Source organism: Rhinatrema bivittatum, chromosome 5 (assembly GCF_901001135.1).
Source record: "Rhinatrema bivittatum chromosome 5, aRhiBiv1.1, whole genome shotgun sequence".
Classification (NCBI taxonomy): Eukaryota; Metazoa; Chordata; class Amphibia; order Gymnophiona; family Rhinatrematidae; genus Rhinatrema; species Rhinatrema bivittatum.
The window spans coordinates 11,725,159-11,737,767 of NC_042619.1; the positions used below are offsets into that span (position 1 = coordinate 11,725,159).

At 43.7% G+C, this 12,609-nt stretch overlaps 1 protein-coding gene across 1 annotated transcript; it reads left to right on the top strand.

Moving 5' to 3' along the window:
- The first annotated feature begins 1,500 nt into the window (after positions 1-1,500).
- On the top strand, positions 1,501-2,454 carry LOC115091693 (olfactory receptor 52K1-like). The gene has a single exon (XM_029601852.1). It carries the CDS (start codon positions 1,501-1,503, stop codon positions 2,452-2,454), a length of 954 nt encoding a protein of 317 aa, XP_029457712.1.
- Positions 2,455-12,609: the final 10,155 nt, after the last annotated feature.

A 12,609-nucleotide genomic window follows, 5' to 3' on the forward strand; every position in this document is an offset into this window, starting at 1 on the left:
TGTACACCCGATTTTATAACATGCGCGCACAGCCGCATACATGTTATAAAATCCGGGGTCGGCGCATGCAAGGGGGTGCACAATTGTGCAACTTGTGCACGCTGAGCCACATTGCCTTCCTCCGTTCCTTCAGTCCGTTCCTTCAGTCCCCCCACCTTCCCCTCCCTTCCCCTATCTAACCTGCCTCCCCCAGCCCTACCTAAATACCCCCCTACCTTTATTTTGTAAATTACGCCTGCCTCTAGCAGGCATAAGTTGCGCACGCCGGCCAGCTGCCAGCTCATGATCCCTCAGCTTTGTTGCTGTGCCGGAGGCCTTGGTCCTGCTCCCGCCCCACATCCGGACCACCCCACCCACTCCCTGCCCCTTTTTTCACCCACTTCCTGCCCCTTTTTTCACCCACTCCCTGCCCCTTTTTTCAAGCCCCGGGACATATTCTAACTCTCCAATCTAACTCTCCAATTCTAACTCTTCAATTCTAACTCTCCAAGCATTTTTTGTTTCCCTGAAGAAGGAGCGTCCTCTGAAACATTGTACAGTGTCGGACAGAACAAGACATCTTGTCAAAAAAAGCCTAGCATGTCCTGACTGTGAACTACAAACTGGTAACATAAAGCTTTATTAGATATTCGACCAGAAAGTGGACTTTAGCCTAGTGTTTGGATATGTGCACGATAGCTTCTTATTGAAGAATCACAGACTTTCCGTGACCAATGACTAGAAAAGCCCTAGTTTCTTCTAGAGTTTCACTTAAAAAGCTTATAGCACCTAGCGGCACTATATGAGGTCACCAAAAAGTCAAAAATCACTAGTTCCCCTGTTAATTTGCTGCATTTTACACATTGTGCTATTTATCACTTTCCAGCTTACATTGGATTTCAAGTATTTTAAGCCCTCATATGTGCATATATTGTGGGGTAAAAATACATGTATTTTATGAAAAATGCATATATCATATGAACAAGCTGTAAAACACTTTGGTAAAACTGTGTGTGGCATATACACATGTGCACATTTGTTTATCCTTGGCATTATATAATCAAAGCTAAGAGCATTGTTTATTTCCCTATGGTCTCCCCACCATCAGGGCCGGTTCTGCAGTCTGAGGGTAAAAGTATTTGCATGGTTCAACATTATGCATTCTTTTGCCATCAGAAAAGCTGAGCAATTTTAAAGGCCTAATTTGAAAGGTGTTTCAATATGGCCCTCCCTGTGTCTATGAGGAAAAAAAAACTTAGTATAGCAGGCCCTATAGGAGATAGAGTCAAAGTGGCATTTAGTATCTTTGATTCTGAAATTAAGAATGAAGTAGAAAAAGAGTGTTTAATTGCTATGACTGGAGCCACTTGAAATAAATCACTTCCAGAAGAAGCTTCAGGACACTTGCAATATATTAAATGTACTGTATAAACATTTTATTGAGTTTTAACAATTATTATTGCTCTTCATTTGTTAGAAACCAATTCTGTGGACCATTGAAAGGGATTTCATCAGAGCGACATGTTGGTTTTCAACAAGACATATTTCCGACCTTCCACTTTTATCCTCGTTGGAATACCTGGACTGGAAGATGAACACATCTGGATCTCCATCCCCTTCTGCACACTATATTTCATGGCCCTTTTAGGAAACTGCACTATTTTGTATATTATTAAAACGGACCAAACCCTCCACGAGCCCATGTACATCTTTCTTTCTATGCTTGCTGTCAATGATGTTGGCTTCTGTAGCACTACAGTGCCTAAAATGTTGTGCATATTTTGGTTCAGTTCTCATGAAACTGATTACGTCTCCTGTCTGAGCCAGATATTTTTTATACACTCCCTTTCAGTTGTGGAATCGGGGATCCTTGCAGCCATGGCCTATGACCGATATGTGGCCATCTGTTACCCTTTGAGATATTCCTCTATCCTAACAAATAAATTAATAGCAAAAATTGGACTGGCAATCCTGATTCGAGCTGTAATAATGGGCATATTTTTCCCTATTCTGGTTCAAAGGTTTCACTATTTTAAATCTATTGTAATCTCACACTCCTACTGTGAACACATGGCAGTAGTGAATCTGGTCTATGGAGACACTAAACCCAACAATGCATATGGATTATTTGTATCTATGTTCATTGGACTCTTTGATCTGATGGCCATTGCTTGGTCTTATGCCATGATTCTTAGGGCTGTGTTCAAGATTGGATCCAAAGTTGCTCGTCTGAAGGCTCTCAGCACCTGTGGAGCCCACATTTGTGTCATACTGATAGCTTATGTACTTGCCTTCTTTTCCTTTCTGTCACACAGGTTTGGACAACAAAGCATTCCTCATCATGTTCACATTTTCTTGGCCAACACCTATGTCCTTCTCCCGGCCATGTTAAATCCCTTTGTTTATGGTGCAAACACGAAACAGATTCGTAACAAGGTGCTGAGAATGTTCAGACATGGAAAGGGTCATGTTTGAACATTGTGGTGACCTATGATAGACTCACAGAGAACAGAAAACAGCACCAGGCCCTTCCAGCTTTCTCAGTTGTATGTAATCTCTAGTGAATCATATCCCCCTCAGCAACAAAAAAGACATGGACCATACCCTACTGTGAATACCATCATACCTCTTGTGATTGTGCACTTATCCAAAAGTTACAAGGCAAATTAAAGAATAAAACAAAATTAAACACAGTATGAAGAGCATTTTCAGTCATGAAGAATATCTAAAATTGCAGATCCATGGCACTTCAGAAACTTTAACAAGCAAATGCTGTTGAGTTGGAAGCAAGCAAGGCTGGGATAATTTAAGAGAGCACAGAATAAGTGCAAAGGATTAGTATGGATTTGACTATAAAGCAGGAGATTGGGGAAGTCTGCAGGGTAATGGACAGAAAGGGTGTAGGCATTGGTATCAGTTCTCTGGAAGGGATTTCTCATCTGGGAAAGACACCAGTTGAGACCTAGACTGAAACCACTCCCTCACTTTATACAAGGCACTTTTCTCAAAACCTGTGGTCCTCGCCAATCTGGAATGGTCTCACATTGATAAGCTAAAGGTGAAAGGCTCAGTATACCACTGTCCCACTTAAATACAAGAAATGAGAGGGCAGGAAAAGGGTCATAGCTCATTGAAGAAGAAAAATAACAGTGAGAACCCTTTGACCAACAATCATTATATAAAATCTTAATAAGAAGACTCATAAGGGAAGGAAAATGGAGAAGAGGTATCATAAACTTAATTAGAACACTCATGATCTAATTCAGTGCTATTACACAGTAGGGATGTGAATCGTTTTTTGACGATTTAAAATATCGTCCGATATATTTTAAATCGTCAAAAAATCGTTAGGGCCACGATACAATACCAATTCCCCCGATTTATCGTTAAAAAATCGTAAATCGGGGGAAGGGGGAGGGCAGGAAAACCGGCACACTAAAACCCCCTAAAACCCACCCCCGACCCTTTAAATTAAATCCCCCACCCTCCCGAACCCCCCCCCCAATGCTTTAAATTACCTGGGGATCCGGCGGTGGTCCAGAACGGCGGCGGTCCGGAACGGCCCCCTCAATAGAATCGTGTTGTCTTCAGCCGGCGCCATTTTTCAAAATGGCCGCCGCAAAATGGCGGCGGCCATAGACAAAAACGATTCGACGGAGGAGGTTGTTCCGGACCCCTGCTGGACTTTTGGCAAGTCTTGTGGGGGTCAGGAGGCCCCCCCAAGCTGGCCAAAAGTTTCCTGGGAGTCCAGCGGGGTTCCGGGAGCGATTTCTTGCCGCGAATCGTTTTCGTACGGAAAATGGCGCCGGCAGGAGATCGACTGCAGGAGGTCGTTCAGCGGGGGTTCCGGACCGCCGCTGAACGACCTCCTGCACTCGATCTCCTGCCGGCGCCATTTTCCGTACGAAAACGATTCGCGGCAAGAAATCGCTCCCGGAACCCCGCTGGACTCCCAGGAAACTTTTGGCCAGCTTGGGGGGGCCTCCTGACCCCCACAAGACTTGCCAAAAGTTCAGCGGGGGTCCGGAACAACCTCCTCCGTCGAATCGTTTTTGTCTATGGCCGCCGCCATTTTGCGGCGGCCATTTTGAAAAATGGCACCGGCTGAAGACAACACGATTCTATTGAGGGGACCGTTCCGGACCGCCGCCGTTCTGGACCACCGCCGGATCCCCAGGTAATTTAAAGCATTTGGGGGGGTTTCGGGAGGGAGGGGGATTTAATTTAAAGGGTCGGGGTGGGTTTTAGGGGGGTTTAGTGTGCCGGCTCACGATTTTAACGATTTTTCACGATAGTTTACACACCCAAACGGCAACAATACGAATCCCTCCCCCTCCCAGCCGAAATCGATCGTTAAGACGATCGAGGACACGATTCACATCTCTATTACACAGTGTTATTCTTCCCATCAATCCACAAAAAGTTTTAATATAACTTTTACAGCATTATATATTAAGGGGTAGATGATTAAAATAGTGTAATAGCATGGAATTAAACCATGAGTACTTTCTAATTCAGTTAATGCATCTTCACCATTTTTTCTTCCTTTTTGTTTCTTTTTATTGTTTTCCTTATTAAATTTTTTTTATAATAATTGTTTGTCACTTTGATTTTTCATTACCTCTCTCCCGTTCCATCCAGTCCCCTTAGGCAGATATTTTGCATGTTCTGGTTCTGAGCAGTAGAGATGACATAGGATGAATCATTTTCAAACGGGAGTTTCCAGGGGTATAGTAATGCTTAGCCACAGAATTCATCTTTTAGAAAGTCGCATAATGATATACACTTAAAATTAATTGCATTCATACTACGGAGTACATTTTCAAAGGGGTTTTGTGTGTAAAAATAGCATAGACGTGTAAGTAGCAGGTATTCTGGGATAAGCCATTTTACAAACGTTGAGAGTACTTGCGTATTTTCCATTTTGTACATACATTTTACCTGCAGAAATAAGAGGCACCTGCCGTGATGCTCTCCATGACGTCAGCCCTGCCCCTAGGTGCGCGCGCGGACCGATGTTGTCTTATGGGGCCAGGGGCTGGTCCCAGCTCCGTGGTGCGCCCTGATTGAACCTTGCATTTAAGGAAGTTTCTGAGTGCACTTCCTTGCCTTGGCTTGCGGTGCAGTGGCTAAGAGTTTAATGAGAGACTTGATCATAAGGTTGTGGGGTCAAGCCCCACTCCAGACATTCTAAGAACAATTGATTCCAAGTTTGTGGGTATATGCAGTAGGTGCTACTGTAAGAGATATGCATGCATACGCACTACTGGAATTATTCTGACACTTCACCCCTGCTAATTGGTTGGTGCAAATAAAACTGAACTTGTCTGTTGGCTGCAGCTCTCGGTGGGAGGTCTGAGTGAACTGCTGGGGTTTCAGGATGAAATGCAAGAGGTGAACTGGCAGAAATATTGGCTAACTGGTGATTTCAAGTACATGTGCAGGTACGTTTATTCAAAACAAAAAGTGATAAATTTTAAGACCGGCGCGCGCACATGTACGCCCGATTTTATAACGTGCGCGTGCAGGCGCGCGCATGTTATAAAATTGGTGGTCAGCGCGCACATGGGGGTGCACGTTAGTGCATCTTGCGTGCGTCGACTCCCGCGGCCTTCCCCCGTACCCTCCCCCTATTCTAATCTTCTGATCCTTTCCCCCGCAGCCGTATTCTAACCCCGCTCCCCGACCTCTGTCTTACCTTTTGCGCCTGCCTCTGGGCAGGCACAAGTTGCGTGTGCCGGCAGCCTGCTGGTACGCGATCCTCCAACACAGCGGCAAATGGCCCCTCTGACGGAAGCCTCTGGCCCCACCACTAGACCGCCCCTTTTGTAAAGCCCCGGGACTTAGACATGTCCTGGGACTTTACGCGCATCGCCGGGCCTTTATAAAATAGGCCCAGCATGAGTAACACCTCTATGCACGTAGAGGTTTTAAAATCTGGCCCTAAATGCAAATATTTTTTTTTATAAAATACCTGCCTCCATATATATAAATCATGGATATCATGCATACATGTTCAATTTTTTATGCACCGAAAATATATGGGCCAAATTTTAAAAGGTGCGCGCGGGCGTAGATTTGTTCGCCCAACCCGTTGTGAACAAATCTATGCCCGATTTTATAACATGCGCGCGCTGCCGTGCACATGTTATAAAATCCAGGGTCGGCGTGCGCAAGGGGGTGCACAATTGTGCACCCCCTTGCGCGCGCCGAGCTGCGCAGCCTTCTTCTGTTTCCTCCTAGGCCACTCCGAAATCAGCCATGCTCCCGCCCCACCCCGGACCGCCCACGCCCCGGGACGTAGGCGCTTTCTGGGGCTTGCACACGCCACTGAGCCTATGCAAAATAGGCTCAGTGAGCGCCGGGGCAGATTTTCTCAGGTTACGTGCGTAGCCTTTGAAAATCTGCCCCTATATGTGTATGTGTATAAAATAGATAGAAAAAGAATGCATTTTTTTGGATTGGACATATTCATGGATACTGAATAATACACCTGTATTTTTAGAGCGGAATTATAAACTCCCACCACACAGTTTATAAAATACTAGCATAAATCTCCACCCGTCCACGTAACACATAAATATTGTACTCTGGATAGGTTTGAAAATTAGGCCCTTTTGGGTTGATTTTAAAAGCATTGCTCGTGCAAAAATGTCCAGATATGCGCGTATGTCGGCCTGGCGCCAGAAATACGCATTTTAAGAAGCAGTGAAGTACCCGGGTTCATACTCATGCTCGCTTCAGGAGGAAGGAGATGGAAAAGGGGCAGGGCAGGCTTATGTGTGTAATGCCAAATTTAAAAAATGCTGCCCATGGCCTGCATCGGTTTGTTATCCACATAACTTTACTGCTAGTCCTGATGAGGAGCAAGTCCCGGAGATCTCCAGTTTTAGGGCGTTTAGCACAGCGCAAGGGTTCGGGGTCAAGTGGCGGGCTTGCAGGTTGAAGAACCTGACACTGGGGAAGCAATGCCATGATGGTGAAGAAGAGGGCCAGAGCTCCAAGGCCATCACGGGATCCCATCCCTGTGACAATAAAGAAAAAGGCTGGAGCAGCAAGGCCATAATGGGATCCCATCCCCGCAAAGGTGAAGAGGAGAGCTGGAGCAGCAAGGCCGTTGCGGGATCCCATCCCTGCAACAGTGGAAGTAGACATTTGACTATGCCTAATGAAAAGGTTCCATGTATGTGGGGGTGACAATGAGAGCTTGAATGTGTGTATGTGGGTGAGAATGGGAGCCTGGGTGTCTGTTTGACTGGATGAGAATGGGAGCCTGGGTGAAGGGGGGGGGTGAGAATGGGAGCCTGTGTGTGTGTGTGTGTGTGTGTATGTGAGTGAGACTGGAAGCCCAAATGTGTGTGTGAGGGAGTCTGTGACAGAAAACATGAGCCTTTGTTTGTGTGTGTGTGTGTGTGTGTGTGTATTGTTGATGGAGCTTTGGGATTGACATCAAAAGAGAGAAAGTTCCTGTTGGTTGAACATCCACGCATTCCAGTAATCTATTCATTGTCCAAAATTCACAAAGATATTATACATCCACCTATACGGCCCATTGTGTCACTTAATGCATCCGTTTTAGAAGCACCTGCGATTGTGGTGGATAAAATTCTTCAACCACATGTTCAGAATATGGATTCATATGTCAAGGACACTATTCATTTTTTTGCAACGTTTCCAACAATTGAATCTAGACCCACAGGGGTAGATCTTAAAAAAATACGCAATCGCGTACTTTTATTCGCGCACCAGGCGCGAACAAAAGTACGCTGGATTTTATAAGATACGCGCGTAGCCACGCGTATCTTATAAAATCCGGGGTCGGTGCGCTCAAGGGGGTGCACATTTGTGCAACCTGCGCGCGCCGAGCCCAGCGGCGCTGCCTGTTCCCTCCGAGGCCGCTCCGATTTCGGAGCGGCCTCGGAGGGAACTTTCCATCGCCCTCCCTCCACCTTCCCCTCCCTTCCCCTACCTAACCCACCCCCCCGGCCCTATCTAAACCCCCCCCTAACTTTGCGCACGCCGGCCGGCAGCCCCGCTCGTGTTCCGGTCCCGGGGGCTGGTCCGGAGGCCTCGACCACGCCCCCGGGCCGGCGCCTCGCCCCCGTGCCCGCCCCCGAAATGCTGCGGCACGCCCCCGAAAAGCTGCGTCGTTTTGGGAACACCCCCAGACACGCCCCCTCCCGCCCCTTTTCGAAAGCCCCGGGACTTACGCATGTCCCAGGGCTTTACCCGCGCCGGCGGCCTATGCAAAATAGGCGCGCCAGCGCGCGCAGGGCTTTTAAAATCCACCCCACAGTGTCAACATTGGTTAGTTTCCATGGATGTGTCATCCTTGTATACTAATATACCCCAAAATCAGTAGAGATGTGAATCGTGTCCTCAATCGTCTTAATGATCGATTTCGGCTGGGAGGGGGAGGGAATCGTATCGTCGCCGTTTGGGTGTTTAGAGTATCGTGAAAATCGTTAAAATCGTGAACCGGCACACTAAAACCCCCTAAAACCCACCCTCGACCCTTTAAATTAAATCCCCCAAACCCCCCCCAAATGCCTTAAATTACCTGGGGGTCCAGCGGCGGTCCGTAGCTAAATCGGGGGAAGGGGGAGGGCAGGAAAACCGGCACACTAAAACACCCTAAAACCCACCCCCGACCCTTTAAATTAAATCCCCCACCCTCCCGAACCCCCCCCAAATGCCTTAAATTACCTGGGGGTCCAGTGGCGGTCCGGAATGGTCTCCTGCAATTGAATCGTGTTGTCTTCAGCCGGCGCCATTCTGCGCCGCCATTTTGCAAAATGGCGGCGCAAAATGGCGGCGGCCATAGACCAACACGATTCGACTGCAGGAGGTCGTTCCGGACCCCCACTGGACTTTTGGCAAGTCTTGTGGGGGTCAGGAGGCCCCCCCAAGCTGGCCAAAAGTCCCTGGGGGTCCAGCGGGGGTCTGGGAGCGACCTCCTGCTACGAATCGTTTTCCGTACGGAAAATGGCGCCGGCAGGAGATCGACTTCAGGTGGTCGTTCAGCGGGGGTTCAGCAGGGGTTCCGCCATTTTCCGTACGGAAAACGATTCGCGGCAGGAGATCGCTCCCGGACCCCCGCTGGACCCCCAGGGACTTTTGGCCAGCTTGGGGAGGCCTCCTGACCCCCACAAGACTTGCCAAAAGTCCAGCGGGGGTCCGGAATGACCTCCTGCAGTCGAATCATGTTGGTCTATGGCTGCCGCCATTTTGCGCCGCCATTTTGCAAAATGGCGGCGCAGAATGGCGCCGGCTGAAGACAACACGATTCAATTGCAGGAGGCCGTTCCGGACCGCCGCTGGACTCCCAGGTAATTTAAGGCATTTGGGTGGGGTTCGGGAGGGTGGGGGATTTAATTTAAAGGGTCGGGGTGGGTTTTAGGGGGTTTTAGTGTGCCGGTTTTCCTGCCCTCCCCCTTCCCCCGATTTACGATTTTTTGACGATAAATCGGGGGAATTGGTATTGTATCGTGGCCCTAACGATTTTTGACGATTTAAAATATATCGGACGATATTTTAAATCGTCAAAAAACGATTCACATCCCTAAAAATCAGGCATTTAATGTAATTCAACAATGTTTACATCATCGTATAGGGGTTCAACGTATACCTAACAGTGTCATTCTACAGTTATTGGAAACAGTTTTGTTTAACAACTATTTCATGTTTGAATCAGATATATATTTGCAAGTACATGGAATACCTATGGGATCACGATTAGCACCAACCACAGCTAATTTATATATGGCAAATTTTGAGAGGGAGTTTGTTTACAATTCTGAGTGGTGGCAGGACATCATAAAGCAACACACTGACTGTTCATCTACAGGGGTTATTTATTTGATTCAGTGCCCTTGCAATCTGTGGTATATAGGGAAAACTAGCCGATCCCTTAAAACCCGTCTCATTGAACATAAGTCGTGCCTTAATAAATCAAGGACCACTGCTCCTCTGGTTTCTCATTGTTTAGAATTATCCCATTCTTTTGATTCCTTAAGAGCCTGTGTCTTAGAACAACCGTCCCCTTCTTGGCGTGGAGGAGATTTTAATAAATTCCTTCTACAGGAAGAGCAGCGCTGGATACATCAGCTGAATACCAGTTTATCCCTCAGGACAAAACTCCGCACTGGAACTACAAGTATTTCTGTAGTTGTTTTAGCTTAAAGATTTTTTCTATTTTTTTCTGGTATTTACGTTGTTATGACAACTTGAGTCATTGTTACAGGAGCAGCAGCGCTATATTCATCAGCTTAATACAGTTTACCCTCCATGAATAAACTCCGCTATGGATTTAAAAGTTTTTTTCCTCTGGTTGTTTACGTTGTTATGACAACTGGTGTTATGGCAACCAAGTTTTTGATGTCATCGCGCTGGTTTTTCAGCGGCATTATTAGGTTCTATCTATCTACAGTTAGCGGTTTCTGTCCCAGTTTATATGAAAGTTCGTTGTGAGACCTCGAGTCCAAAATAAGGAGGTTAGCTCCTCTAGACTTTTGATTAATTACATTGAGAATTCTTATGTTTACCCGCTTGTTTATTTAGTTTATTTAGTAGTATTATTATTATCTAAAATAAGGAGGTTAGCTCCTCTAGACTTTTGATTAATTACATTGAGAATTCTTATGTTTACCCGCTTGTTTATTTAGTAGTCTTATTGTTATCTAAAATAAGGAGGTGGGCTCCTCTAGACTTTTGATTAATTACATTGAGAATTCTTATGTTTACCCGCTTGTTTATTTAGTAGTCTTATTGTTATCTAAAATAAGGAGGTGGGCTCCTCTAGACTTTTGATTAATTACATTGAGAATTCTTATGTTTACCCGCTTGTTTATTTAGTTTATTTAGTAGTATTATTATTATCTAAAATAAGGAGGTTAGCTCCTCTAGACTTTTGATTAATTACATTGAGAATTCTTATGTTTACCCGCTTGTTTATTTAGTAGTCTTATTATTATCTAAAATAAGGAGGTTAGCTCCTCTAGACTTTTGATTAATTACATTGAGAATTCTTATGTTTACCCGCTTGTTTATTTAGTAGTCTTATTGTTATCTAAAATAAGGAGGTGGGCTCCTCTAGACTTTTGATTAATTACATTGAGAATTCTTATGTTTACCCGATTGTTTATTTAGTTTATTTAGTTGTATTATTATTATCTAAAATAAGGAGGTTAGCTCCTCTAGACTTTTGATTAATTACATTGAGAATTCTTATGTTTACCCGCTTGTTTATTTAGTTTATTTAGTTGTATTATTATTATCTAAAATAAGGAGGTTAGCTCCTCTAGACTTTTGATTAATTACATTGAGAATTCTTATGTTTACCCGCTTGTTTATTTAGTAGTCTTATTGTTATCTAAAATAAGGAGGTGGGCTCCTCTAGACTTTTGATTAATTACATTGAGAATTCTTATGTTTACCCGCTTGTTTATTTAGTTTATTTAGTTGTATTATTATTATCTAAAATAAGGAGGTTAGCTCCTCTAGACTTTTGATTAATTACATTGAGAATTCTTATGTTTACCCGCTTGTTTATTTAGTTTATTTAGTTGTATTATTATTATCTAAAATAAGGAGGTTAGCTCCTCTAGACTTTTGATTAATTACATTGAGAATTCTTATGTTTACCCCGCTTGTTTATTTAGTAGTCTTATTGTTATCTAAAATAAGGAGGTGGGCTCCTCTAGACTTTTGATTAATTACATTGAGAATTCTTATGTTTACCCGATTGTTTATTTAGTTTATTTAGTTGTATTATTATTATCTAAAATAAGGAGGTTAGCTCCTCTAGACTTTTGATTAATTACATTGAGAATTCTTATGTTTACCCGCTTGTTTATTTAGTTTATTTAGTTGTATTATTATTATCTAAAATAAGGAGGTTAGCTCCTCTAGACTTTTGATTAATTACATTGAGAATTCTTATGTTTACCCGCTTGTTTATTTAGTAGTCTTATTGTTATCTAAAATAAGGAGGTGGGCTCCTCTAGACTTTTGATTAATTACATTGAGAATTCTTATGTTTACCCGCTTGTTTATTTAGTAGTCTTATTGTTATCTAAAATAAGGAGGTGGGCTCCTCTAGACTTTTGATTAATTACATTGAGAATTCTTATGTTTACCCGCTTGTTTATTTAGTTTGGATATATCTGGATGTTACTAGAATAACTCAAGAGCGTAGGAGAAATTTTCTTTCAATGAGATCCAAAGTTTTGTCATGGAGGGTGCAATTTATATTAAGATATCCCTGCAAATGTTTGGTGAAATATCTTAATTCTAACTATATATTTTTTAATCTTCACAATTGCAGTTATTCCTTGATTCCCATGCCTAGCAAACACTCTTAAGTAGGTTTGGCTAAAATAGATGTTATGTAGTTGGCTTTCTTCTTACATTTTACATTGTAATTTTCGCTCTTTACTCTTGTTTCTCTCTTTTTCCTTTTATTTGGAAATATGTATAATAGTGATACATTTATTTCTGTTTATTTTCCTTATGTAAGGCTTTGATGCATATCTTTTTTCCTAGTACAAGTTCATACTTCTGTTTATCTGTAAAATTCATTACAAATAACATTAAAAAAAAAAATCAGTTTAAATTCATCCTAAAATTTGA

Excerpts from the sequence above, each read along its gene's own strand:
- LOC115091693 (XM_029601852.1), top strand. The coding sequence starts at position 1,501 with ATGTTGGTTTTCAACAAGACATATTTCCGACCTTCCACTTTTATCCTC.